General features: G+C 36.7%; 1 protein-coding gene across 1 annotated transcript in view; it reads right to left on the bottom strand.

The window, feature by feature from the left end:
* The window catches only part of KCNH8 (potassium voltage-gated channel subfamily H member 8), a 448,825-nt gene that overhangs the window by 151,816 nt on the left and 276,129 nt on the right, over positions 1 to 20,880 (bottom strand). Inside the window, exons 6-7 of the mRNA XM_004385286.1 lie at positions 10,943 to 11,100; positions 6,223 to 6,430 (exon numbers count right to left, since the gene is read on the bottom strand). Coding sequence (XP_004385343.1) covers positions 6,223 to 6,430; positions 10,943 to 11,100 — 366 coding nt within the window. The remainder of the gene's footprint in view (positions 1 to 6,222; positions 6,431 to 10,942; positions 11,101 to 20,880) is intronic.

The following is a 20,880-nucleotide window of genomic DNA, read 5'->3' as shown; positions in this document are numbered from 1 at the left end:
CTATGATGGTTGACACACCATACCCATTTTACAGATGAGGAAACTAAGGTTATCTTGGCCAAAACCACATGCCTAGTAAATTTCTGAAGCAGAATTCAAACTCGAATCTTTCCAGTTTAAAAATCAGACCTTCTATATCAAGGCTACTGATGAAGATCTTCAAGCACTAACTGAGTGCCATTAACTGAATCTTAAAAGTGATAATAATTAAAATAATACATCTTACATTAATTGACCAATCCCTGGAAAAGGACATCGTGCTTGGTAAAGTGGAGAGTTACCAAAAAAGAGGAAAGACCCTCAATGAGATGGAGTGACACAGTGGCTGCAACAATGGGGTCAAGCATAACAACAATTGTGAGGATGGCTCAGGACCAGGCAGTGTTTTGTTCTGTTGTACATAGGGTCGCTACAAGTCAGAAGTGATTTGACGGCACCTAACAACAATGTTAATTGAAATATAAGGAAATATGTAAGATCGTCTCGTACATTTTTAGCTGAGTATTTAGTGAAGTCCTCTTATAAAAAACAAATAAATGCCCCCAAAAGTGATCATTCTGAAACATTTGTTTGCAGTCACACAAAAATTAAATTTTAAAAAGCATAGTTAGACTCTGTTGTGATATGCCTCTTCAATACAGTATTAAATCTTGACCTTGGAGCACCATGTCTGAATTTCATAAAAGCTTGATATTTCACAACAAGCTTGTAAGGCAGATGTTGGGCCTGTCTCCTGTATTAGCCTTACTAGGAAAATCTGTATGTGCATGATTGTGAACCCACTGCCAAACCAAACCTGTTGCCGTCAAGTCTATTCCGACCTACAGAAAAACTACTAACTTTTCAAAGCATGACATTCAAATAGCAAGTTTGGTCAAATAAATTATTTTGAGAATATGCAAAAGTATATCATCTGGTGTCCAGCAATACAACTAAACCCTGAGGGCAACACTTTTTAAAGCCAGTTCTTAATGGCCTTCCCACATAAAATGTTAAGTATTCACAAGTCACAGCACGTGGTCCTTTCTTTCATTAGTAGTAATTCCTATAATAAAGTGATAATGATGGTTATAATAGCTAATATTTATCGAGCAGTGACTAGGTGCCAGGCACAGTGCTAAATGCTTCATATACATTGCCTAATTTAATACTGGTAACCCCAATGAGGCCGGCACTATTATTATTGCTATTTTACAGACATTGAAAATAATGCATGGAGCAATACCTCTTCCTGTTTTCTGGTATTCTTTATTTAAAGGATCATTGCTCAATAGAAAAATTTATGGCTCTCTGTAGGCTTAGGATGAAGTCTAAACTCTAAAGGTCAGCATAAACAGTCTTTGATGAGTTCATTCCTGTCTACCTCCCTTGTTAGCCTCATCACCTCACTATCCCCACACACATTCTAGCGAACTGCTTAATATAGTCATCTCCCTCCATCACGTGCCCTTTCCTCGGCATCTGTATAGACAAACCCTAAGCAGCCTTTAAAACTCAGCTCATCTCTGAAAAGCCTTTGCTGATAATCTAGTTAGATGTAGGTGCCACCCCTCTATGTATATTCCTGTAATAGAATTTAGAATTTCAAACTACCGTAATATGCCCATTGAATTATTTGTCTGTTTGACCCACTAGACTTTAAGCTCCATGACATTAAGCATCTTGTTTGCTTTGGTTTCTCCAGTGCTTAACACAGGGCCAAACATCCAATGGGTTCTAAAAAAAAAAATTTTGGGATGAATGACCAAACTTTAAGTGATTACCCAGTTTTTTCCTCTCCTCTCAATCTTCCTAGCCACAAAGAGTTTTCTAACTAGCATTCCCTATAATGTCATAATTTTCAAAATTATTAGAAGGCATTATAGACAAGAAGTTAGGGAATCTAGGTTCTTGTCCTATGTCTGTCATTTAGTGACTGAATGACCTTGAAGATGGATGCATTCAACACAGATGTTTTTTCACACTTGTTATATGTCAGGAACTGTACCACACAGTAAGGATACAGCAGTGGACATAATAGACAACAACCTCTTCCATCATGGAGATTTCATAACCCAGAACTGGATATCTCTCCATAAAATCAGAGTTGGACTAAAGTCCTCCCAGGTCTAAAATTCCATGGAAAAAAAAAAAAAAAAAGCAAAACATCTAAATTCCTTAAAATATGGCTTATGACTGCATAACAACATGAAGTAAAATCTAACACCAGGCAAATCACTTCATAACCAGCCTCTGATATGAGTCTACAAGTATCCAACCTTCCTTCCAAGTATAAATATAAAGAAGTGACACCATTATGTTTTTTAAAGATTAACTTTGATTTGGTCTGATACAAAATATTGGAACTCTCTAGCTGTAAGTGCTGGGTTTGCCAAGGACAAAACGGAAAAAAAATTCATTACATTTCAGGGCAATTAACAATGATTAGAAAGGAAACTTCATTCTATCCCCTGGGAAGATGAATCTGTTCTATACATCTACTGTTCTCCGCAAAGATAAAGAGCAACTTGTATTCTAACCAAATTTTATTTGCATGATGACTTTGTTGATTCTTGATGGTTGGACCAAAAAAGGTAAAACTGATTATTAGTGGACAAATTACATAGTAAAAGCTAGATTAGCCTAGACTTCCAGCTGCTCCATTATAAAATTAGGTAGAGAAGGTCATAATTTTTTAATTTGTGTCCAAATCTCAGCTGGAGAATGTTGTAAAGGAGCAAATGATGCAAGTAATTTTAGAGGATGGGAAGGTCCAAGTATCCAAGCGCATACACCCAACATTTACAGACATAATTAGCAAACTATCTTCCTAATATTCTCCTTAGAGGTGTTTGGACAGGAAATCTAATTCTCTAAAGATAAATGTTCAGCTACTTGGATCGTTAACAGTGTAGTAGGCCGAATAATGGCCACCCAAAGATATCAGGTCCTCATCTCTGGAACCTGTAAGTGTTACCATAGATGGTAAAGTTTTTGCAGATGTGCTAAATTGAGGATTTTGAGATGAGATTATCCTTGGTTATCCAGTGGGCCCTAAATGCCATCACAAGGGTCTTTATAAGAGAAAAGCAGAAGGAGATTATACAGACACACAGACAAGGAGAAGGCTATGGGTCCGCAGGCTGGAATGATGTGGCCACAAGTAAAAAAAAAAAAAAAAAAAAGCCTGGAGAATCTGAAAGAGGCAAGAAACAAACTCCCTTTTAGAGCCTGTCTGGGCAGTGCAAATGGTTAACACAGTTGGCTGCTAAGTGAAAGGCTGTCAGTTCAAGTCCACCCAGAGGCACCTTAGAAGACAGGCCTGGCGATCTGTTTCCAAAAGATCACAGTCATTGAAAACCCTATGGAGCACAGTTCTAATCTGACACACATGGGGTTGCCATGAGTTGGAATCTACTTGGTGGTAACTGGAAGAGCCTTCAGAGGGAGCTCATTCATGCCAACACCTTGATTTCAGCTCAGTGAAACTGATTTTGGCCTTCTGGCCTCCAGAACTGTGAGAGTAAATCTCTGTTGTTTTAAGTCAGCCATTGCTATCTAGTCAATTCCAACTCATAGCCACCCTATGGGACAGAGGAGAACTACCCCATAGAGTTTCCAAGGAACGGCTGGTGGATTCAAACTGCCGACCTTTTGGTTAGCAGCTGACTCTTAACCACTGCACCACCAGGGCCCCTTGTTTTAAGCAACACTCTAAATCCCTTAAGTAAGTTTAAGGAATTACCACTCAGTTTGTGGTAATTAGTTCCAGCAGCCACAAGAAACTAATATACTGAGAAAACCATATCGTTTCTTGACATGCCCTGATCATAGGATATACTTGCTGACTCACTCATTTCTCTTAAACCAGTTGACATTGGATGGTTGATACTGATAGTTTATGTGGGCAGTGAGCTATGATAAGAAAAAATATATATGTATGCAGTAAGCAATATTGGATTTGTTCTTCCATTAAACTCATAAATCATGAAATCTGAAATGGACTTCAAGCTATATAGTGAGTTTTCTTATGTTATAAAAGAGGAAATTGAGACCTAGACAGGAAAACAAAATGTACTGGAAATCATGATGATGGAAGAGGTCTACTGATCACCAGCTCTATACTCTTCCCACCACTGCATTATGCCAATGCTCTCTGTGTGGTTAAGTTTCAATTTATAATCTCTTGTTCATTACATTAAACCGTAACACCAGGACCAAGAGCAGGAATAGAAAGGGGCCAAAACAGCGGGAGTCCAAGTGGTTTGTTTTTTGTTTTTTTCTTGGAAAATAAATACTTCTGCATATTTGTGGAGTAGTTTGAATAGCTAGTTTGTATGTCTGCAGCAGGACTGGCATGTTAGAAATGAGACAAAAAGCTTTCCCCCTGTAACTAAATTTGAGAGCGTGAATAAGCTGAATTTCCCCATCTGGAGACTCTCAGACTAGACAAGGCTTACAAATTAATATGAGTGTATAGGTCTGAGGCCTGATGGAAATTAGGTCAGATCCAAAAAGGAATCAGGTGGCTGACCACAAGTCAGAATTTTAATATGGATTCAAAACAAAGGGCAGAGATCTGATGCTGTATTTCACTGAACACCACTTGGAAACACTAGAGTGGTATGTGATGAGGGAGCCTTCATAACCAAGTTATGGGAAAGGGAACAATACGGAAGAACTGAAAATGTTTTATTGCAAGTACAGTACTGACCTTGATGTTTCTTTTAACAAATTCTTCTCCCTTCCTACTTCCCTCTTTCCCTCTCCTCTCATATTCTCTTTATCCAGGATATCGTTACTTTCATTCTGCAGATATGTCTTTCCTTCCTTCATTTCTGAGAATTGAGCTCCATAGGTAAGGCACAGAAGCAGTGCTCTTATAAGGAAGACATGAATAACACTCTGAGATGAAAATTATCAGAACACATCAGTTGCTTCATACAGCTCGGGGATAAAATTGAGATGTGTAGATGCATTCCCTCATTTCTGAGAATTGGGGCCCACAGGCAGGCCATAGAAAAAGTGCTTTTATAGGGAAGATAAGAAAACCATTCTGAGATGAAAATTATCAGGACACTTCAGTTTCTTTGTGTAGCTTGGGCAAAATTGAGATGCGTAAGGGCATTTTTAAGAACTTAGACTGGGAATTCATTCTCTTGAGCTTGAGTCCTTAAGGTCTCCAGCTCATTCTCCAATGATGCCCTTTGAAGGCTTTGTATAATGCCCTATGGTGACAGAGGAACATTTATGAGAGCCAGTCGAGGGATGTTCCCAATGCATCATGCCACTAAGTGCTGGTTGGAGGATTTTTCTCTCTTGAGAGTCTCTTGTGGCTTTATCCCTGTGCAGTGCTCTAAGTTTCTTCCAAAAGTTTAAAATTGATTTTTGGTGCCGAAGATAAGTGAAGAATTTTCCAGCCAACCAAGAAAAAAAATTCTTTCAAATAAATGTCAGATTAAGAAAAAAGATACCTACACAGGGTATTATAACAATTCGCTAACGCCTGTGACTGTGAGAAGAATGCAAATATTTTAGGATTTTTCATTTTCTATAAATTTCTGGGATTAGCATAAGTTTAAAATGTGTTCATGTGCAGCACATTTCAGATTCATTTATGTAGAATTATGTAACATTTAGAAAATCAGCCTTAAACTCCCATGTATTATGGGGACACAAAATATTACAAATTGTACTTTTGAATAGCCAGTGCTTTCCACCATCGCATATTATTAAAGTACACTAAAATTTGGAAATCGTGTCCTAATGATAGCTCCACATTTTTTAAAGGAAACAAAAAATGTAGGGATATATTTTCTGTTAACTTACAACCTCAAATACAAATGATCGTTTTTCCACTGATTTAAAATATTGCAATGATATGGCATTGGCCAGCTGCGCAGTGATTTACTGTTACTAGCTTTACATTGGGAAATGGCAAGATAAAAATCACACATTAACATCTGAACACTTCCACAGTCTTGCTAGTCATTTGAATAGTTACTTTAATTTGAAAGCTTAATCCATTACTCTTTGAAAAAAAATATAGGGTCATTACATAAAATTTTCTCCAAAGAAAGGACTTGTATCACAAACAACAACAACAAAAGATAAAAAAGAAAGATGAGACCAATTGAAAGTCCGAGGTCAAATATTTATAGACTCGTCTTTCATCTCCTTCAAATTCAGACAATCTTCCTTTTCAACTTAAAAATGGAAAATGCGACAAATGTAAGCCCTTACCAACTTCCCACTTCAGAAGTCTGTTGTCTTCCCTCTCCATTTTTCCAATGACATACCAGATACACGCCATCCAGTGTGCAAGGAGTGCAAACATGGACATGAGCAGAGTCAGGACGATTGTGCTATGTTGGGAATAACGGTCCAATTTCTGCAGGAGACGCAAAAGACGCAGCAGCCGGACAGTCTTTAGGAGATGGACAAGGGACACCTGTGGCAGCAATCAGAGCAGCACAACTTGGCTCATGGGTTAAATTCACACTGCAGCATTCAGTTTAACTTACAGCCATTCTGGAAAATTCTTGAAATTAAGTACAATCATGATTCTAATACTATGGTCATTTGTATGACTGCTTCAAGACAATTTAATTTCTTTGACAAATATTTACCTTCCTTAACTATGATTTACCTCTTTTTCCTCTACTGTCTCATTTCATATAATATTATATATTCTGATATACAACCAAAAGACATTACAGTATCATGTCTGAACGTAAGATGTTCTTTTCCTTTCTTTCAATTCCACCTCCCCTTTCCCATGTAAGGGAGATGCTTTAACAAGAATTTGTATAACATGAAGTAAAATCCCAAGAAGTGTTAATAGAAGTCATGTAGGGTTGTTGTTGTTTTATAATTAGATCCATAACACTTCAATAAGTTCTGCTGACAAGTACCTGTCTCACAGACTATATTATTCTCCTTCTAACATTATCAATGGACAGAAAACATCCGCCAGAAGCAGATACATTTGGATCTCTCTATCAAACAATATGCTTAGGGAACTAAAATCAAATGGGAAGGGAAAAAAAAAGAATTGAAAAATCTCGTAGGTCCTTTAAAGCACTTGATGCATGCAGTAAAGTAGTAGACTTGTAGTTAGGACAATATTTTCCTGACTTTAAGGCCCAATTCATAAATGTGCACCATTTGTGGTCACCGGATGGTCAATATTACTATTAATAACAACTGTGGTGCACATACCATACATATCCTTTCTGCCCTCAAAGAGTTTTTGCATTCTTAAATAGAAAAGACAATAAAATATTAACTCATATGCAAATACAGTTTGAGAAATTTCTTGCCTTTATCTAATTTCTTTGGGGGAGCCATAAGTAGAGAGGAAAGAGTTGGTCTGTGTGACTGTACCTAAGAACAATTTTCCTTTACAAAACAGAATCATAAACAGGATAAGTGTCTTTTGGAAGTCTGCATTTGTAAACTTCTAGAAGTTGACTTCTAATTTCTTCTTCTTTTAGACATTTCCCCTTATCTCGAAGAAAAATGTACCTAGTACAGGCCTGACATAAACGTTCAACATATTTAATTGAATGACTGAATAAGTTACTAAATTATGAAATAAAATGCTCCAAGTTCAGCATAACAATAGATACCCAATAAAAATGTGTTGAATTGTAATCTTGTGAATTATTCTATACTTAAATATACTAAAATCTTAAGGGCAATTGAAGAACCAGTGCCAGCTAGCTGTGCTCTTTTATTTCTATTTGTCATTCTTCTGTGCTGAGTTTTACTTTCGTCTCCCTCACAGCCAAATTCTCACCTGTCATTTTTCCTGCCAGTGGTAAGCCAGATAATCACGTCAGGACTTTGCAACTTCTACTCTGTAGCTTAAAAGAGTTACTATGGGTGGAGTTTATTTTATAGGTAGATGAATTTGAAAGGTAGGTGACAATTTTTAGGTGAAATAAAACCTGGAACAGAAGTCCCAAATGGAGGAAGTCATCTGAACACATATTACTATTGATGCAGGCACTCTTCCACGTTCTCTAACCAGAAAGGGGATATTTGGAAGCAGGATGTAGGGCTGCCCTTATGTGAGAACAGTCATTTGCCAAGACAAGGGACATGAGCCAGGTGTCCAGGATGAGGCAGCCCTGGTGATCTTGCTGGCACTTTAAACAAATAAGAATTATTAATTTAATTGCTTCCTTCAGAGTCAACAGGCTTCCTACTATAAATGTTAATGTTGGCTTTTAATGAATGACAGATGAAGGCCTATTTAATTTAGATAGAAATATATAGACAATCTGAAAAACAGGATTCTTTTTACTCTTTGGACGTTACTTTACATTTGTCACTGATGAGAATTACAAGCTACTTGTAGACATGTGCAAGACAGTGATGCATTTATCAAAACCCTCATCAAATATCAGTTTCCCCTATTACCAACCAGACATAATCACGTCCTCACCTGAGAGGAGAGAGATAGAGAGAGAGGGAAAAAGTTAACATGTACTGAGGTCTTCTAGGTGTCAGATACTTAGCAAGGTATTTTTATAGACACGTTACCTCTTTAGTATGCTCAGGAAACCTGTACGGATTTCTATGCCTGCTTTAATCTTATTTTAAGTGACTTCCCCAAGGTTGCAGAGATGGTAAGTGACAAAAGTGGGACTCATGACTGACATTTTTGCTTCTCCAGCCTATCACTCTTTCTACGTTCGATGTATCATTTCATCTCTCTCAGTGCCTTTCATAATGCCTTCTACCTAATAGGTATTTAACGAATAAATGTGTGAGCTGTGATTAAAACAATTGCCACCAGCAATTGTGGACAGAGCCAAAGCCAAATGGTACAATACAAAATTTTTTAGTAGTTCAGTTCTACTGCATTTTCGAATGTCATTAACTAGATACATTGCAGCATGAACACCAACACTTTTATTTCTTTTCCTTTCTCTTTATCTATCTCTCATTCTTTTCTGTGCTATATAACAATAGCATAACTCATAAATTATTCCTCTTAACTTATATTTTCCTGGAAAGTAAATATAATATTTTGAACAATCTCTTCTGTTCATGTAGAGTATATCATCTGGCTGACTTATTTGAAGGGGCTAAAAAAATTCATGCGCCAATTTGTTAAACGATCATATGCTCACTCCTGTGGAAAGCAGAAAAAAGTCTCACTGGTAAAAGAGATTCCTTCCTTCTTTCCTTTTTTTCCTCCTTTTCTTTCTGACGTAGATATTGAGCTATACTTTGCATTCTTTATAAAGCATTTGTGTCAGATTTCATAAGAGAGAATGAAGAAAAGGGAGCAGGGAAGCAATGAAAGTGTACAAGGAGTATTTACAATTAATCAAAATGTTAGAATTAAACTGTTTCAAAAATTTCTCATCCGGGTTAGGCAATGAGGATATTAATGGCATGCAAATACATATGTATTTTTGTTTTGCATATATTTTACAAATATATTGTATGTATATATATATATATATATTTAAATTCTCCTATTTGTTCAGGATCCAAAGAGAAATGAAACATAAAAAGATATTATTAGCATTTAGTAGTAAAGCAGAAAATTAATTTACAAGAGAATTTCATTAAGTACCACTTATCTTACGTTTTACCAGGAGAATTCTGGAATTTTTTTTAGCATTTTGTGAAATATACACTTCTTCTGGATTTCTTTCGCATCTTGCAAAAGCCTTCTTTTAAGTCATTACTCTTCCATTATAGTATACTTATCTAGTCAAATTCACTATTAAAAAGCACTTTAAAAAGCCTGGGTAGCAATTTAATGTAGCACTGAATGATCTTATACAGTAGATTTTTCCCTGGAGCTCTCCTTTCAATTGAGTTATAAACCTCTTAAAAATGTTGACACTCTCAACCTCCTAAGTTAAAAGAAAAAAAAAAAGAAAGAAAAGAAAAAGAAAAATACTATTGTATAGGCAATTAACAAGTGTACAAGTCTGTACTAAATAGTCAAGATTACTGTTCTGTGTTCATTCTGAAGTGAATAATGTTTGAATCCATTTGAAATATTGATCGCTTGGTTTAATATTGAAAACCATGCCTTTGAATTCTTGATAGAGAAAAAAATTTCTATAGGGGATTATCAGCTGATTAGGAAATTTGTTTCATCTGAACTAATGTTTAGTAAATTTTACATGCTAAAATTGGTTACTCTAGCAGCAAATTGCATTAACAGTCTAAAAAATGTTGTTATGCCCCGTTATATAAAGGAGCACATAATATGTTCAAAAATATCAATCACTAAGTAGTAAAATAGTTACTATTGCATATGAGCATACTTTCTTTTCTGTGAGGAGAGAGATAAGAGGATAAACAAATTACAGGCAGAAAAAGGAAAAAAGTTATAAATATTAAAGCAAATGCGAAACACTCAAGTTTTACGTTAGTCATTGTGTCATTCAGGCTGCTGTCCCTTTTAGCATTTTTACAAGGACTTCTAAGAAGTGGTTTAATTTCCTTATTTTAATTACGGTGTTTCTCTCTTTTTTGGTCTTCTGTTGGCTTTGCCAATAAGTAATGAAATGCTCAAGAGACAGGAAGTTAAAAGCCAGAAAAGGAGGAAAAAAATCTTCAAACTCTATCAAATTCTCCAGGCAAATACCTACCTAAGTAACATAAAGTGATGCTTACATTCCTACAGATGGTTTCCTTATCAAAGGGTTTATTTAGCAGGTTAGTATTTATGTTAAATTCAGGCTCTTTGCAATCCTGGTTCTGGGTATTTAAATAAGCAGAAACAGGTAATGCAGGTTTCAAAAGGAAGTAACTTCCTCAAGTGGAGAATCTGGCCTGCATACCTTTGAGCATCTTGACATCTTTAAGCATGAGTGCCCAAAACCCTGGATGTATAAGTTGCCACAAACATTTAAACCTAAACATGTGAAAAACACAGGGGTAAAACCAACCCTAAAGGTCACATGTAAGGGAGTTGTTTACTTACCACTGTGACGTTGAAAGCATATAGGAGATCAAAAGGCAGGGCAGCGATTAAATCAATGATGAACCAGGTTGTGACATAGTGGATACAAATTGATCTTGCTTCAAAGATAACTTGACCAGACTTGCTGACATAGGTTGTTCGAAAATTTAAAATAATATCTGCTTGGGAAAAAAAAAAGATAGAAAAAGAGAAGGAAGGAAGGAAGAGAGAGATAAAAACAAGGAAAGGAAGGAAGGAAAGACAAAAAAAAGAAGGAAGATAAGAAACGGGAGGGAGAGAGGAAGAAAAGTGTATAAAATTAGATAAATGGTAACCTCTTAACTTATTTCAGATTAATAACATTCAAAACACTCCCCTTCACAGATCCAATTCAACTCAAGAAATATGTATTGAGGAAGAGTGAAGAAAGTAATATTTTTTGAGCACCTAGTATTTCCCAGACATGCGGCCCGGTGTTAAGATAATTAAAATAAATAATAATAACAATAGTCACCACTTAACTAAATTGCTCATTATATAACAGGCATTGTTCTAAGAACTTAGCATATATTACTTCACTTAATCCTCAAAATATCTTCTTTAGTAGTCAGTATTATCCTCATTTTAGAGAGTCAGAAGCTAAGTCTTAGTGAGAAAAAGGAACTCGTCCAAGGTCATGTTGCTAACAGTAGTAGAATTAGAATTTCATACAGATTTAATTTGTCATCCATATTCATTATTTTACATGATACTAATTAATTCCATGTATGAAAACAAGGATGTCACTTTGAGGACTAAGGTGCTCCTGACTCAAGACATGGTATTTTCAATTGCCTCATATGCATGCAGCTGGACAATGAAAAAAGAAGACCGAGAAAGAATAATGCATTTGAATTATGGTGTTGGCGAAGAATATTGAATATATCATGGACTTCCAGAAGAACAAACAAATCTGTAACGGAGGAAGTACAACCAGAATGCTCCTTAGAAGTGAGGACGGTGAGACTTTGTTTTGTTTACTTTGAACACAGTATCAGCAGGGACAAATCCCTGGAGAAGGACATCATGCTTGGTAAGGTAGAGGGCCAGCAAAAGAAGAGGTACCCTCATCAAGACGGATTGACACAGTGGCTACAACAATGTGTTCAAACATAGCAAAGATTGTGAGGATGGTGCAGGACCAGTCAACGTTTCATTCTGTTGAGTTGGAGCCGACTCAATGGTACCTGATAACAACAGGAAAGTTTTACTAATTTCTGCATAGATATGGTTTTTGTCCCTGTGAAGGTACTCTTATTAACAAAAGACCTGTAATTTCTTGTCTTGTAATTTCTAGGCTAAATGTCACCATTTTATTTTAATGGGTGAGATGTAATTGTTTTCAACCTCTCCCTACATCATTCTTTTATTATATGTTTATTGAGCTATTTTACAACAGATGAGGCCCTAGTTGGTACTGGTCCAATGACAAAGCCACAGGCATGTGGGTCTTCTTCAGCTCACCACTGCTTATGGATAAACATTTTTGAGACTACAGTCTTAATTTTTGGGTTAAATATCATTACAGCACTGGAAAATACTACCTTTTCCTTATCTTGTTTTAGAATTGAGTATAACCAAGCCTTTGGGAATTTCAGGATTGGTGCATACATGTAAGGATGATAATTGGTGACTCCAACAGAAACAGATTTCTCCATGGAACTTTGTTCTTGGGGAGCGGAATGATTTAGTGTCTCAAGGATCAAAGGAGGGAAAGCTGGAAGTAACTATCCTGGTAAGTAAGAATAAGAATTCAAGGAGTTATGAAGCTAACATTAAAATCTGAGTTACCTAATTATCAGATGAATTGGGATACTGTTTATAGTTAATTTAAATCATCGAAAATAGTAAGTAGAAAAGTGTTGTAACAGGTTAAGAATTTGTTGATGTCATATGAGCATGATGACAATGACAAAAATTACTTACAATAATGTTTACTTTACATTTGTATATTATTTTCAGTTTTCATTCCATGTTCACATTTGTGGTAGGCAGAACTCTAAGATGATCCCCAATGACCCTTACCTGTGTATAATCTTTTCCCCTTGAATATGGGCAGAATCTGTGACTGTGATGAGATACCAATATGGCTAAAGAGAAATTATCCTGAGTGGTCTGAACTAATCAGGTGAGCCCTTTAAAAGCAAAGAGTTTTCTTTGGCTGGTGGCAAGAGATTAGAAGTCAGTGAGACACACTTCTGATGGCTTGGAAAAAAGCAACAGCTGTGTTGTGGAGGGGCCATGTGGAAGGGAAGAGTGGGCAGCCTGTAGGAGCTGAGAGTGGCTCTTGGCTAATATCTAGTAAGAAAATCTTACAATCACAATAACAAGGAAATATATCCTTCTACAATCACAAGGAAATACATCCTTCCAACAGCCACATAGCTGAGAAGAGGATCCTGAGTTCTAGAAGGGAACATAGCCAAGCTAATACCTTGATTTCAGATTTGCGAGAGCCTGAGCAGAGAGTCCAGCTAACCTGTACCTAGACTTCTGACCTATAGAAAGTGTAAGATAATAAATAGGTGTCGTTTTTAGATCCTAAATTTGTGTTAATTTGTTATGCAGCAATAAAAAAATGAAGACAATATTTATTATGCCATTTGGTTCTCATTATAGTCTTGTTAGGTGAGGTTATATAGGAATTATGCCAAAACAGATTACTATTATTATAGATAACAAATTCTTACTATGAGCCCAATACTATTCTAAGCCCTTTATAATTATAATCTCATTGACTGCTCACAACAACCCTAAGAGGGAGGTACTTTTATTATCCCCTTTTATAGATGAGGAAACGGAAGCACGAAAGAGGTTAAGTGACTTGCCAGGGTCTCACATATGATGGAACTGAAGCACAGGATTAAATTACTCAGCTAGCTCGTCAAAGAGCAAAACTCAAATCCTGAATTCCTAAAGTCTTCTAAGTTCCAATTAGCTGCTTTGGGTTTTGGTGACTTTACTGAGACCGGTCACCTCACAGGTCTGGAAGCAAGTTCTGGATGACCCCCAAATTGTTCCAGTATATTAGTGAGTGATAGAACTTTTAAGAGTGGTACCATTAAAAGTCATACTTTTTGCTCGAATATAAAAATATCCAGAGACTTCCACTGTTGATATTGAAAATATAAAAAGATGAAACCAGTGGATAAACCACTCACAAAGGATGAAAACAATCCAATGATGATTTCCACAGCAGAGTAAAAAAAAAAAAAATGCTACCATGGCAATGTGCCAATGTGTCATGGGAGCACCATCACCAGGAGGCAACAAAGAGCACAGTGGAATGCCACCAGGCTGCTTTGGTAGCATGTGAACTTCTTATTAGATTTATCTTTAACTTTCCACGCTCCTGTGTTTCTGTGTCAGCAAAGCAATTTGCCAGGTCAGGCTACCAGCTATTGAATTGAAGTAGAGGTTTCAACTTCATGGTATCCAAAAAAAAGCTCAGGTCAGGCATTCCGGTGCCCATTTCACGAGTGAGAAGCCCAAAGAGCTGTTTACAAAATCTTTTAGTGATCTTTGGTTACCACAACACAGGCTGACCCAAGTCCCTAACTTCATTATAAAATTAAAGGGAAAAATTCTTTGCCTATTCATTAATTGGTATCACCAAGTCTACCACAAATTCCACAGAAAACGTACTACCACAATTCACATATGTGGGGTACCCCTATCAACACAGCAATGAGTGCAGTGAATGGCCTTTGCTTGTTGATCAGCTATGTCGTTTACTATGTGATTAACAAGAGCCCTGATGGCACAGTAGTTAAGTGTTCCGCTGCTAACCAAAAAGGTCCATGGTTTGAACCCACCAGCTGCTCCATGGGAGAAAGATTTGGCAGTCTGCTTCTCTGAAGATGACAGCCTTGGAAACTATATGGGGCAGTCCATGGAAGCAGCAGTCAATAAATCAAATAACGTATTGAATTGGGCAAATCTGCTGCAAAAGACCTCTTTAAAATGTTAAAAAGCAAAGATATTACTTTGAGGACTAAGGTGCACCTGACCCAAGCCATGGTATTTTCTATTGCCTCATATGCATGCAAAATTGGGACAACGAATAAGGAAGACCAAAGAAGAAGTGATGCCTTTGAATTATGGTGTTGGCAAAAATATCGTGGACTGCCCAAAGAATGAACAAATCTGTCTTGGAAGAAGTACAGCCAGAATGCTCCTTAGAAGTTAGGGTGGTGAGACTGTCTCACATGGTTTAGACATGTTATCAGGAGGGACCAGTCCCTAGAAAAGGACATCGTGCTTGGTAGAGGGTCAGTAAAAAAGAGGAAGACCCTCAACAAGATGGATTGACACAGTAGCTGCAATAATGGGCTCAAACATAGAAATGATTGTGAGGATGGTGCAGGTCTGGGCAGCATTTACTTAGTTCTGTTGTACAATAGGGTCGCTGTGAGTTGGAATTGACTCCACAGGAACAACTTTTTATGTGGTTAACTAAAGAACAAAATAAACATGCAGACTTCTGTATAGAATAGGTATTTTCTTAGATGAGTCATTACAGAGTATCATGTATAGCAAGCTTTTTAAAAAAATGTTATTCAATTGAGTTAATTGAATGAAAAGAAGATATGCTAATTTAAGATCTAGAAAAAAGACGTTTATACACAAATAGTGGTAATAGTAAAAGAATAAAAGTTTTTTTAGTCATGGATACAAATCTACTTGAGATACTTGAATATTTTTAGGGAGAAAAAATCTACTATATACATGCCACTTTTTCTAAGATGTCCAGGACTATGGTATAATTGTGCAAAGACTGTACGTTTGTCTAATAATTACTATCATTTTTGGATAAGTGATTTAAAAAATCTGCTTCTGTCATGCAAAAACAAACATATTTCCGGTGCACTGTAGTTTACAAGACATTTTTTTCACATTCATTGGTTTGTGTGGTTCCATTGCCAAGTCTCTCAGGCATACTATCACCCTCATTTGACCAGTGCCTCAGAAGAGTTAAGTAAATTGTTTAAAGTCATGCAGATAATCAGCAACACAGAGACAGGAAATCTTCTGACACCCAATCTCATTGTGATCCCATTATTTTAGAGATTTACTGCATTTCCAAATATATTTTAGAAGGAATAACAATAGGTCAGTGCAAAGAAATGCAATCTGATTGTAGTTCTTAGACCAACTTCTGCATCACCACTACCCATACTAAAAAAGAATCACAGAATTAAATGTGGGGAAATGAACTTTCTTGGATTCTGGAAATATGAGAACAGAGCTTTTGTTCAGGGACAACTGAGAAATCATTTGGCTTTCTCTCCACTGTTGAGGATGTGGTGGTGTTGTCCAAGAATTAGGATAACTTGGTGTTTTGTAAGTATGTCCTTAAAAGGAAGGGCAGAGATGGCTAGTGCAGATTTTTCTTTAAGGGTGAGGGAAAAGTAGAAGAAAATAAAACTGTGAAGAAGAAGAAAAGAGCTTTCCAGATTTGGCATCCCCCATAAAAGGATAATGGAGAAAAGAGAAGCTTCACAAACACGGGATGCATCTGCTCCTCCCCTCTGTGGCTGTTTCACTTTCCAAAATATATTTCTGTCTCTATCTAATTAAATCAGTGACTTATTCTAATATTATAGTAAGAATGTGGTCTCCAGACAATCCATAAGTCACCTGAAAGGCAGCAGTATGGTTTTCATTTAGATAAATTGACAAACTATGTTTTTCAACATAAAACACATAAAAATATATTCACCAATACCCAAATTTCTAAATGTATATTTTGTTAAATCTATGTATTGTCAATGCGTTCACTTGTCCATGAGTACCACACACACACACACACACATATACACACAGTTTGAATTAGAAAAAATATTCCGAATACCATAGCAAATTAACTCTTAAGCATATACTACCTAGAAACCTTGAAGCCTAATGCATAAACAATCCCTCCTGAGACATGGTGCTGCATCATAGGTAATGTATCAATAAGCAGGGCAATAGAGAATTACCAGACATATTCTATGTGGTTTACAGAATTTCCCCAAAATTGAGCATATTATAATATACCCCACCAAAAGGAGACAGAATGTAATTGAATTCTCTGATAATTCAGATGGCACTGAATTATTTTGCAGGACAATCAACTTGCCTTGTTGCCTTTCAGTTTTATATAAGCACAATTAAATGAAGTACAAATTATAGAGAATTAACTGTATAAATATTCTGTTTTCTTCTTGTTAAGATCTCTGAATATGAGTATTTCATTTTTCTCTCACACTAAATGGCTATGCATGTGGGCTGAAAAACAGGAAGATTAAATCCGTTTTTTCTAGTTTGATTTCCTCAAGAACTATGTAATTAGAAAATAAAACAAAAGGTAAGGTTAAATTCAATATGGCACAGATTACTAGATTTCTTTATTAACATGTATGCCAGCTGGGAAATAATTTTAAAATCATATTGGCTTACTCGTTAAAAAGGAAATTAAAATAATGGTGTGCATGAGAGCATATGTACTGCATACAAATAATTAATATCTTCATTTAATCATTTCTTTAAAAATTAATCAAGTAGTACAGTGCAGGTGGAGAGATATTTAACTAAACCAGCTGCTGACTAGTATTTTACAGATACTCTTTTTCATTGCTTGTCAGACATTCCTTCTAACACAGTATGATGTCATATCAAATTTGAGCTAGAAAGTGTGGAAAGAATGAAAAGTTAACTGAGAGCTGATAAACAAAGAGGCTTGAGGCTAACAATCCTAAGAATTATTTTAATTGACTGCCAATATCAGTGGATGAGATTTTCACATCACTCAACCCTTGATCATCTTGTCAGCAATTGTCCCTATTGCTTCAAGTGAGAAAATTATAGAAAAGGAGGGAAAACAGGCCCATAGGGAACCATTTACGAACAGTTGCATTTAGAAGAAAATGTGAGACTGAAAGATGGCAACCAAGTAGACTGAGGAGTGATTGATGTTGGTATTGAATTCTGTTTTTTATCGGTGGTGCCAATGTCATCATGATGGACTCTTACAGGTTTTGACCCTCAGCATCAACATCATACGGATCTGTATAGAAAAGAAGGGACCTGAAAGTCCTCTATCCTAATGTCTCTTTGAATGCAAGAATTCCATCTGTGTCATCCTTGATAAGAGTGTGCTCAATCAGTGATGAAATGTTTCCGGTAATGGTGAGCACCCTGCTTTCTGATAGCATCCATTTCAGTTGAACAGTTCCATCCTTTGCTAGTTCTTACTTTCCTCAGTGGATGACTTCCTCTGTGTAACTTCCTCTCATTAGTCCTAGTTTTGTCATCAGCAGAAACACAGAATACATTGTCATCTGCCACTCAAAAGCCCTTTCTATAGACATGAAGAGATCAGTCATCAAGCTCTTCTCAGTCTCCTAGGCTGAATATCCAAAGTTCTTTCAAATGTATCTTACATGATATGGTTTCCAGACCTCTTCACAATCCTAATAATATTCTCTAGTTTGGTGGTTTTCATAACAAAGTCTCATGGAAGAAAGGGTTTGGGCTTTAGCCCTCTCCTTCTCCCTTCTTCCTTTTAGTCTGATTATTTATTCATTTTACACAGTGAGCTTCCTCATCTATTTTTATTTTGAAAAGGAATTTTCAAATTTTTTACATAAGGAGAAAAAAGAAGGCCACTCATATAGTTGACTATTGTCTTTTTTGAAGTAAGGTTATTTAGAATTAAATTTACCATCCCAGAAATGGTCCAGTGTGGAAGGCAGTAGCAAATATGTACACTCCCACCAGCAATATTTCCAGAGTTCCTGCTACCCTGTAGCTTCACCAACACTTGATGTTATCAGACTTTAAAATTTTTGCCAATTGAGTGGGAGTGTAATGCTTCTAGTAATAAATTTATAATTGGTTTTAATGTTTCTAGTAATGCAGCTTATTAAGTTGCTAGAACAAGTCTATGAGAGCCAAAGTACAACCCCGAGTTATCCCACCTGAATTTAGAGACCATCACAAGAATAGATTTGATGCATTCAACACTAATGACTGAAGAAAAGACGACTTGTGGAATGACATCAAGGACATCACACATGAAGAAAGCAAGAGGTCATTAAAAAGACAGGAAAGAAAGCAGAGACCAAAATGGATGTCAGAAGAGACTCTGAAACTTGCTCTTGAACGTCAAGTAGCTAAAGCAAAAGGAAAAAATGACAAACTAAAAGAGTTGAACAAAAAGTTTCAAAGGGAGGCTGACGAAGACAAAGTAAAGTATTATAATGACATGTGCAAAGACCTAGAGTTAGAAAACCAAAAGAGAAGAACATGCTCAGCATTTCTCAAGCTGAAAGAACTGAAGGAAAAATTCAAGCCTCGAGTTGCAATATTGAAAGATTCTACAGGGAAAATACTAAATGATGCAGAAAGCATCAAAAGAAGATGAAAGGAATACACAGAGTCACTATACCAAAGAGAATTGGTCAACACTGAACCATTTCAGGAGACAGCATATGATCAGGAACCGATGGTACTGAAGGAAGAAGTCCAAGCTGCACTGAAGGCATCAGCATAAAACAAGGCTCCAGGAACTGACAGAAAACCAACTGAGATGTTTCAACAAACAGATGCAGTGCTGGAAGTGCTCATTCATCTATGCCAGCAAATTTGGAAGACAGCTACCTGGCCAACCAACTGGAAGAGATCCATATTTATGCCTATTCCAAAGAAAGGCGATCCAAAAGAATGCGGAAATTATTGAACAATATCATTAATACCACACACAAGTAAAACTTTGCTGAAGATCACTCAAGATCAGTTCCAGCAGTACATCGACAGGGAACTGCCAGAAATTCAAGCTGGATTCAGAAGAAGATGTGGAATGAGGGATATCATTGCTGATGTCAGATGGATTCTAGCTTAACGCAGAGAATACCAGAAAGATGTTTACCTGTGTTTTACTGACTATGCAAAGGAATTTGACTGTGTGGATCTTAACAAATTATGGATAATATTGCAATGAATGGGAATCCCAGAACACTTAATTGTGCTCATGAGGAACCTGTACATAGATCAAGAGGCAGTCGTTCAAACAGAACAAGGGGATACTGCATGGTTTAAAGTAAGGAAAGGTGTGCATCAGTGTTGTATCCTTTCACCATACTTATTCAATCTGTATGCTGAGCAAATAATCCAAGAAGCTGGACTATATGAATAAGAACGGGGCATCAAGATTGGAAGAAGACTCATTAACAATCTGCGTTATGCAGATAACACAACCTTGCTTGCTGAAAGTGAAGAGGCCTTGAAGCACTTACTGATGATGATCAAAGACTGCAGCCTTCGGTATGGATTATACCTCAGCATAAAGAAAACAAAAATCCTTACAACTGGACCAATAAGCAACATCATGATAGATGGAGAAAATACCGAAGTTGTCAAGGATTTCATTTTACTCAGATCCACAATCAACACCCATGGAAGCAGCAAACAAGAAATCAAAGGACGCATTGCATTGGGTAGATCTGCTGCAAAAGACATCTTTAAAGTGTTAAAAAGCAAAGATGTCAGTTTAAGGACTAAGGTGCACCTGACCCAAGCCATGGTGCATGGGAAAGCTGAACAATGAATAATAAAGACCGAAGAAGAATTGATGCCTTTGAATCATGGCGTTGGGGAAGAATATTGAATATACCGAAGACTGCCAAAAGAACGAAAAAATCTGTCTTGGAAAAAATACAGCCAGAATGCTCCTTAGAAGCAAGGATGGTGAGAGTACGTCTCACATACTTTGGACATGTTCTCAGGAGGGATCAGTCCCTGGAGGACATCATGCTTGGTAAAATAGAGGGTCAGTGAAAAAGAGGAAGATCCTCAACGAAATGGATTAACACAGTGGCTGCAACAATGGGCTCAAGCATAACAATAATTGTGAGGATAGTGCAGGACAGGGCAGTGTT

This window comes from Trichechus manatus, unplaced genomic scaffold, assembly GCF_000243295.1.
Source record: "Trichechus manatus latirostris isolate Lorelei unplaced genomic scaffold, TriManLat1.0 scaffold00136, whole genome shotgun sequence".
In the NCBI taxonomy this organism is placed as follows: domain Eukaryota; kingdom Metazoa; phylum Chordata; class Mammalia; order Sirenia; family Trichechidae; genus Trichechus; species Trichechus manatus.
This window is presented reverse-complemented; position numbering and strand designations above follow the sequence as displayed.